Genomic DNA, 9567 nt, shown 5'->3' on the forward strand with positions numbered 1-9567 from the left:
CAGGAAAGAGAAGATAAAGAACAAAGAAATACGGAAAAGAGAGGACAGAGAGGGAAGGGGGGGAGAAAGAAGAAGGAAATACAGAAGAGACAAGAGGGATCAAGAGAGTGGGAGAAGATAAAGAAAATATAGAAAAGAAAGAGGGCAGAGAAGAGGATAAAGGGAGAGGGGAGGACAAACGAGAAACACAGAAAAGGAGGAAGAGAAGAGGATAAAGAAATAGAACAAACGAGAAACACAGAAAAGGAGGAAGAGAAGAGGCTAAAGAAATAAAGGAAAAGGAAAGAGGGAACAAGGGAAGAGAAAAAGGGAAGAGTGAGGGGGAGAAACAATATTAAGCGACGATACACCAAAAGAAGAAGAGTGATGAGAAATACAAGAAATATACAGAGAGAATAATGAGACGATAGAAAGACGGTATTAGATAAAGAGAGACAAAAAGAAAAGAAGGAAACTATTAAGAGAGAGGGAGAGGAGAAGAAAGAGATAAAGAGAGGGATTACATTACACCTAAAGACCCATAACTGAAGACGATAACATTTACATAAGTCACCCTTGCACGAGAGAATTCCACCGTTTTCTGTTTTCACGTTTTGTTTTCATACCTTCTTGTTTTCATTTCACAGGAATTTAGGTGACGTCAAAAAATACAACAACAATAAAGCAGAAAGATCACAAGCAAACTTAAAATAAATCTCGTCTATAAAAAATTCTCTAATACAACAAAAAAAGACAAAATACACGCATGAAAACGAAGACAAACCGACAAATACAAAACCTGCTCTAGAAACTATTGCTATACTGAAACATAAACAGAAACGATAGTCATCCACTGCATCATCAAGAAATTTCATAAAAATTGGCAAAACAAAACGATTATATAAAAACACAAGCAAAATAAGGCAATTATAAATATTTAAAAAGTCTTAGCAAACGGGCAGAAAGTAACAAAACATTGCCTACTGTCTGCACTCCAAGGCATCAAGAAAAACAGTATATAAATCAGATCAAGACGCCACGAGAAACTGAGAATTAGATCACAACACGCCAAGAAAAACAGCGAATTTAAACACCTAAGAAAATCAAGCAAAACACAGCACACACAGAGAGAAAACACAGAGAAGGGCAAAATAAGAGAGGGCTACTCCAGGAGGCCATGAAGGAAACAGAAGGACCCAGGAGACGGCCGTGAGGGAGAGCAAGAGTGACCATGGAGGCCGGAAGGGGTGTGGTGCTGCCCCTCTTCTTCCTACTGGGTAAGTCCCCCCATTTACGTTGGCCCTTTTTCTTTTTCTCTTTTTGGTTTGATGTACAGATTGAATTTTCAGCAGTAAGATATAAAATGAAAAACAGGTTTGCCTTTTGAATACGGTGATGTCTTACTAGTTACGTCATTAGGATTATGTATGTACGCACGTATGTATGTTGAATTTTATGTATGCACCTTATGTATGTATGTATGTATGTATTGTATGCATCAGACGCTGTTTAGATCAAAAATGAAAGTTACATTGGTTGTGTCCCAGGAAAAGTAATCTGATTTTGGTAAAGATCGACTAAAAGTTAAGGTCGAAGATTATGTGTCAAAGTTCAATATCCACGGTGAGGGGTTATTTCAAGAGAGCCTGATTAGAAATGGATCTCAGTCTGCACATATACTGTAATTGGGAATGGGAAGAAGGGACTTAGTTGCGGTATATATCAAAGGTCAAGGTCACACGTTAAGGTCAGTGTTGGGTGCGGCGTCAATGTACTTTCTGGACACTAATTCATCTTGTTCTTGCTACCACCAGGCGATCTTTATTTAGCTAATGTTGGACTTCAGGTAAAAATTGATCTTATCTGAATGTCGTGGTATTTATTTTTCCTGTTACCCCATCTGTCTACTACCCCCTCTCTATCTACTAGCCCCCCCCTCTCTATCTACCACCCCCGTCTCTCTCTCGTACAGGTGTGTGGGTACGGGGCGGCGGGGCAGGTACGGGGCTATACACAGGTCCCTACTTCCCCAGGTCCCAGCCCCGGAACGTCACCGTGCACCAGGACACCCAGGCCGTCCTGCCCTGCGCCGTCATGCAGCTCGGGGACAAGTCGGTGAGAGAGAGAGAGAGAGAGAGAGAGAGAGAGAGAGAGAGAGAGAGAGGAGGAAGACGATGATTGAAAATGAAAGATAAGCCAAAGTTACGGTAGGCAGTTTGGACTAGTGAGAGGAAGTGTGTGTGTGTGTGTGTGTGTGTGTGTGTGTGTGTGTGTGTGTGTGTGTGTAGTAGGACAGGTATAAGGAAATTAAACTTACAGATAGAGTGACAGGTGTGTACTTGAAAAGCCGATAAGGTAATTGTAGCAATTACATGACAGGTGTACTAGTGCAGGTGTGGGGATTGATAGGCATGTATGTATGTATGTAGGGTACGGGTATGCATGTATGTATGATGTATTAGTATGTATATATGTATGTATATAAAGTACGAGTGCTTATGCATGTATATTTGTATGTACGTTCGAGTACGTATACGTGTACGTGGCGGCCTAGAGAGACGGACATCAACACCCACTCCATTTTTTCCAGGTGTCATGGGTAAGGCAGAGGGACGCGGACATCCTAACAGTGGACACGTACACCTTTGTCCGTGATGAGCGTTTCAGTGTCCACTACGTTCCGGACACCTTCACGTGGACACTGGTGATCCGCTACGCCCAGGAGCGAGACGCAGGGGGCTACGAGTGCCAGGTGTCCACGGAGCCTAAGATGTCCATGGTGGTGCATCTTAATGTGATAGGTGAGGGGGAGTTAAGGAGGGTGGGAAGGAGGGGTGAAATAAGGGGAATGGGGGTGTGAGAGAAAAGGGGTTGGGGTGGCGTGTTGTGGGTGATGGGTTGAGAGAGAGAGAGAGAGAGAGAGAGAGAGAGAGAGAGAGAGGTCCAGTGGAAACAGACAAGGAATTTCTGTGCGCCTTTGTGTGGATACCAAAACAGAAAACGCGTGGGTTGTGTTGGCATATTTGTGTGGAAGAGGGAAGCTGAGAAAAGAGAGAAATGAAGAAGGAGAAAAAGAGGAGAAAAGGAGACATACCAGGGGGATGGAGGGAGATAACGAACGAAGAGGAGGAGAGGGAAGAGGGATGGAGAGGAGAGGAAGAGGGGAGGAGAGGAAGAGGACGGAGGGGGACACGGGAACCTTCGAGAGTAAGATGTAGGCCCCTCATGTGATATCTTTGGTCACGCATCTTACTGCTAAAGGTGTGAGAAAATTAGAGACAAAGAATTAGAGATAGAAACAGACGGAAGGAGAGGTGGGTGCTCTTGTGTGTGTGTGTGTGTGTGTGTGTGTGTGTGTGTGTGTGTGTGTGTGTGTGTGAAGATAAGCGAAATGACGCGAAGTAGCAATTATTCGCCATAAAAATCAGGTCGCCTTTATTTTCTTCACATGGACATTATCTGCATTAGGTCAAGGTAGTTTAAGTAGGTCATTTAAGGTCAAACCATAATACTTCTGGCCTGGAAAGTGGCTTTAATAGTACATACGATTCTTCACTTCTTATGTGTATAGAGTTATTTCCTTTTATCATGGAATTCTCTTCGTTAACACCCTTTATTATTATGATTTTGAATTTCCTTTTCCTTATCATTTTCGTGGAAGAGTTGCATACGATACCAGATAAGTTTCGCTTTTTATTTATTTTTTTTTTTTTTTACATTTAGCCAGTCACAGCTTACCCCTCTCCTATTTTTTCTTTTTTCTTTTTTTTTTAACATTTCAGCACAAATCTTCCTCATCTACTTTCGTTTATTTATTTATTTATTTATTTTTAACCTTTCGTCAGTTACATCTTCCCTCTCTCCAACAGTGCCGAAAGTGGAGATCATGGGGGCGGAGGAAAAGTACGTTCGGCTGGGCTCCACGGTTCGGCTCCAGTGCACCGTCAGCTCCACCGTGCAACTCCCGGACTACATCTTCTGGTACCGGTCGGGGGAAAGGCTGCTTGATTACGGACACCCGCGGCTCAAGTTCAGCGTGTGGCAGCGTGGAGGGCAGGGGAGTGAGATGAGCATGACGTCGACGCTGCTCATCTCCAAAGCCAGACCCAGCGACGCGGGGAACTACACGTGCCAGCCCTCCAACCTCCACCCCGCCACCGCCATACTCCATGTTCTAAACGGTGACTTACGTGGATCATTCCTAACACCTCTCCCTTACCGATTCATTTTTTACAGGTACACGTGTCTCCCCCACATTGTAAACGGAGACTCATTCGAATAATTCCAAACACCTCTCCCTTACCGATTCATTTTTCATATTTACACTTGCCTCTCCCTCTCCAACCTTCATCCCCCTTTCTAGAAAAACAAGAGAAACGAGGAGACCAATTTTGTCATTTACTTATACTTTTATTAACTCCTTCACTATCAATGAGTGTTTCCTGGGTCGTTTCCTTTACTTTTCAATGCTAAGGTTTTTTTAATGACTAAAATTCTAAATACTGTTACAATAAACTCCAAACAGCTGAACATCAAGAACAAGGCTCCCGCTATAACGAAATTCTGGCTATGCTCCTGATACCTTATGTTCTGAAATCTAGATAGACTGATTCCTATTTTGCCTCGCCCTATTTAGTGCATATCCGTGTTCAATGCATCCACCCTCTCACCCTCCCTCTTGCACACTGATTCAGCTAACACTAACTCTCAAGTTTATCTCCAGCCAGACGCCTTAATCCCGGAGGGGGTAACAACTCTGCCTCCACACGTCCTTGCTAACTTAACCCTGTCGGCTCACCAGCATGGGTATCCTAACTGCACATCACTCACTGCTCCCTAATTCTACCTGTTACATTTTTATCTGATTTAAAAAGTTGTCAGTGTGTGATTAATTACTGTACTCTCATATTAAAATGCAAAAATAATATTGGTTAACGACATATCTGACACACAAAGCCTGCTCTGGAAATCATGGTACCGTGTATAGCCTAACTAACCTACCACAAACGCATTTTTACTCATATTTCCTGGCAGTATTAGCTTGCAACAAGAATAATTGCACTCATAACAGAATCCTGCACAGCAACTGCACAGTACCTATACATACGCTATTGTTGATCGTGATTTGACAGTATGGTTAGCTTGAGCCGATGTTACTGGGTTATATTTGTTACATTAATTCAAGTTGCGATAGTTTATATTAAGTATTCTTCAATTATATTAGTGTAAAACTGAGCAAAGTTAGTATATCTGATGCCCTCAAAATGAAAAAAAAAGTATAAATTTGAAAAAAAAAAGTATAAACAAAGATGCTACCTCAGTCTGGCCTTAGTTCGTACAAATATGATGCCCCAAAAGGAAAATATATAAATGCAAAAAAAAAAGGAATACTAACTTACCTGCGCTGTAGGTGTAGAGCCAGTAAGAGTTCAACCACCAGTCACTCTCCAGTCAGTCTACGTCCTGTGACTGTGGAGGCTTTTATTCGGCTCGGTAAAATCGTCTTATCTGAAATACAAAAGGAAATTCAATAAATGTTCAGTTTAGTTTAAGCAGCAGACACCCGTTACAAATTCGATTCCTACTCTTCCAATTTCCATATTTTCCCGATTAAATTATATTATTATTATTATTATTATTATTATTAGTGTGTGTGGGAGGTTACTCATAAAATCCATACTTTGTTCTCCCGACGTGTTGCTGCTTATTTGACGTAGTGGCGGACACATTCTAAAAGCTACAAATTTGACCTAAACTCATTTTTTTTTTTTTTTTTTTCCATTTTGGCGGGTTAGGTGCAGCTGCAATAGGTTAGGTTAGGTTAGGTTTGAGGCAGACAAGACGGCAGTTACGCAGAAATTCAATATTTTTTTAACTCACGTTCCTAAGGAAAATAATTTTAGTACTAGATACGTCACGTTTATGAACATTTTATTTTCGAACAAAAAATACTGGTGAGAACAAACAAAATATACCTACTTTGAGATTTTAAAAGGACGCCTTCCTCCCCCCCCCCCCTCGACTGCGTGTTTACTGCCGTTCTCGCCGACTGGACACGACGTCAGTACATCAAGCAAGTTCAAATGTATACAATTTGAACATCATAAATTGCAGTGGAAACCTAACTGGAGAGGCGTTGAAACCTAACTGGGGGACTTCGCCCCCAGAACCCCTAGTGATTATAATCTATCTTAGCTTGCAAACTAACGCCCGTAGTCTTGCAATGAAACTGAGGGCAGGGGTAAGACAGGCCAAAACATGCGTTAAGAGCGTTTGGTAATCATGGCGCGTTCGGTATTCATCACGCTACCATGCGAAGACGAAGGTGGGTGTGATCATAAAGCAAAATCTTAATACAAAATATTATACAGATTAGCAAAATAACGCTCGGCGATTAAATTGATAAACCTCCTATTCCGTAAAATCCAAGATAAACGAGGTATGAAGTACAATAATGGAACCACCGGGATATAGTTTTTAGGGCAAACATAAAAAAAAAATGCCTACTGTATACGCTAATCTACAAAAAAAATAGTCAACACGTCATTCCAATAGGAAATTTAAAAATACCGCGTGACCCGTAATTTTAACTGGTTGGGTTAGGTTAGGTTTGGTTGCCTCAATTAGGTTAGGCTTGGTTGGTTACACTGTTAGGCTTGATTAGGTTGTTATTTTTTGGTTAGGTTAGGTTATTTTCTGGTATGTTAGGTTAAGTTAGGTTGGGTTAGTTTCGATAGTTTACGTTAAGTATGATATGGCTAAGTTATGAATATATGTCTGGCAAGTAACATTAAATACCGGTAGATGTGTAGACTTTAGAAAGGCCGCCACTACACATGCGAAACAAACACGCGTCTGAAATCGGAATGAGCGATGAAAAATTAAATAAATAAAATGCGAACAATTCTTTACCACCGCTAATAGGATTAGAACAATATAGAAAACAACCAGGAAGAGTTGGATTTAAAATGGTAAGGTATTTCTACAGCTTAATAAAACCAGCCGAAAGTTACGTTACTCAAGTTTTCCTCACCTCTTTCCCGTCAAAACAAATGGCAACTTTATTATTACCTTCTAGGAGCGGTAGGTTTCTCTAGGCTGAATAAAATTGCGTAACGATAAACGGAATAAAATACAAATTCGTTCACAGCAAAAAAAAAAGCGTAAAACTCGTTACGGCCATGCAGACTGGCACGCCTTCACCCCTGCCGTAAACAATCACCATGACAACATCTCCAGAGCATCACCAGTTCAAATCCGACTTACCTTTGACACACCACTGAGCAATTTAGGGTGATTTCGTTCTCGCAGGCACCCTATCAGTCTACTATCGAACCACAGTTACAAACAATACAACAAAAACTAGGGCAACGGGAGGAGCATCGTCATCCACGTCTCCCCCGACTCGTGAGCGCTTCTCTTGTGAGTGACGTCACTGGCTACAGCTACATCCACGTTCCGTAGAGTCGAAGAGCGGGATATAATGATGTAATCGTCCATAAACATGATTATTACTGGCACTAAATTAATATCCTTACACGTATTTTTTTGTAACATGAAGAGAAAATCTCACTATTTACACTTAGGACTCTAGGCGGGCACTTGTAGATATTTTGTCAACCCCGCCAGCCAGTCGCCACGGTCGGAACCACGCGGTCGGGACAACAATAAAGGGGTTGGTTTCGACTATGCAAAAAACCTTATGCCCAAAGCTTAGTAAACCGTGAGTTATTATTATTAAACGTATAGAATAACAATTATTGGAGCAAACTTAAGTACTTGATAGCCTAGTAACAGGGTCTTATGTTGATTCATGTTGCATTTCGAAGCAGAATGTATACAAACGAAGTATTAGCCTACATCACAGTACTGTGTGAACTTGAATGAACCCTAATGAACGAATTTCAAATAATATATCATCTTTTCATATATGACCAGCAACATGACACTATGGAACAGCATAATTGTTTGTTCTTTATGTTCGATATAACAGTTCGAACTTTTCTTTGTGTAAACGAACCCTTGATGCGAACTCAGTAAAGCGTAAGCGTATATCAGTAACACAACGGCAAAATATATTAACCCTAAACGCATGCGGCTTTCAGATTTAGCCATGACAACCTGAGAGTTGTTTCATATTTGTGTTTACGAGTTCTTGACTGCAGTTCCGGGCTTCCTTATCAAAGTAATATAGAGATCGCCTGCCATCTTGCCTGTCCTTGATTGCTCCACTCAGCTGATTGGATCTCTTGCGGGGCACGATGTAATAGTGTGTTCTGCTGTGTGTAATTAACGCTTTGTAATTAGGGTGCGCAAAATTATGTAGGTCATTAGGAAGCACAGATATGTAGGGTTGTTACTGAAGGCTGTGTTATTAATATATTGAAAGTAATATAGCTGATTATTGACGAGGGTGTAAGTTATGTGATTAGGCCATGCAATATGAGATAGGCAATTAGGATATAATGTTATAGGTATGATATTAAAGCTTATTTATTGAGAAGCTGAAGGCTATGTGATTTGGTACTGAAGAGGCTGAGTAATTTGGACAGTACGATGATGTTGCGAAATTAGAATATGCAAGGAATTATGCATTGTAGTTGGCCATGTGGAGAGGATGAAGGGTGAAAGACTAACGAAGAGAGTACAGTATATGTGAGTGAGGTGGAGGGGGGAAGAGGGAGGGGGAGGCCGAGGATGAGATGGAGGGATGGGGTGGAGAGGTATATGAGAGAGGGGGGTGTGAGTTGGGAGCAGGGCAGTGAAATGGCGGGGGACAGGGTGACTTGGAGGCGATTTGTTTGTGGCCACCCCAAACGGGATTGAGGCGTCTGGCAATAGATAGATAGATAGTTGACTTATTGATATGCTAGAGGTTATAAAGGTAGTTATTAATGACGGTATATAATTAGGATGGCATGAAACCATTTAGTGGAGGCGTTGAAAACTATTAAAGTCATTAGAGCTGACTGATAAATTTACTTTGGCATCCCCTTCCACAGACGAGGAACCAGCCGCCATCCACAAGGGCTCGGCGAGGATTGCAGCGCCATTTTCCCCCTGGTGGCTGATTCTTGCATCTACCCTCGCGCTCCTGTGGCCCTCCCCTCTCTCCCCTCACCCCCATGACGTCACCGGGAGGGGAGGGGGAGCCTGGAGGGGATGGAGGGGGGGCGGTGTGGTCTACAAGGGTCTCAAATAGCCGGGGTTCTCGGTTTCTGCAAGTTTATGAGAGGAGAGGAAGTGCAACGCGCCAGACTACGCTGTGGCCATGGAATATTACTTTATTGTCTACTCGTCTTTCTTGTATCTCATGGTAGATTCACGGACACTGATTCTCTCTCTCTCTCTCTCTCTCTCTCTCCCCCCAGTCACGCACGGATAGCCTACATGCCACCCCTCTACTCACACACACACACACACACACACACACACACACACACACAGTCTCCGAACAATGACCACCTTACTTATTCACAAAATTATCCCATAAGTCGCAACCACGTCTAAGAAGAAGAAGAATAGAAGATATACGAGAGTAGGAGCTTCATGAACAAAGTAAAAAAAAACAAAAAAAAAATGAAAATT

At 42.0% G+C, this 9567-nt stretch overlaps 1 protein-coding gene across 1 annotated transcript; it reads left to right on the plus strand.

Annotated features, from left to right (window-relative positions):
* Positions 1–1210: 1210 nt before the first annotated feature.
* On the plus strand, positions 1211–9181 carry LOC145414161 (zwei Ig domain protein zig-8-like). The gene is made up of 5 exons (XM_080283726.1): positions 1211–1256; positions 1952–2094; positions 2570–2780; positions 3849–4160; positions 8982–9181. The coding sequence occupies exons 1-5, from the start codon at positions 1211–1213 to the stop codon at positions 9179–9181; spliced, it is 912 nt and encodes a 303-aa protein (XP_080139852.1).
* The last annotated feature ends 386 nt before the right edge of the window (positions 9182–9567 follow it).

This window comes from Coenobita brevimanus, chromosome 98, assembly GCF_032717465.1.
Source record: "Coenobita brevimanus isolate Jiangsu-jjx chromosome 98, ASM3271746v2, whole genome shotgun sequence".
NCBI lineage: Eukaryota > Metazoa > Arthropoda > Malacostraca > Decapoda > Coenobitidae > Coenobita > Coenobita brevimanus.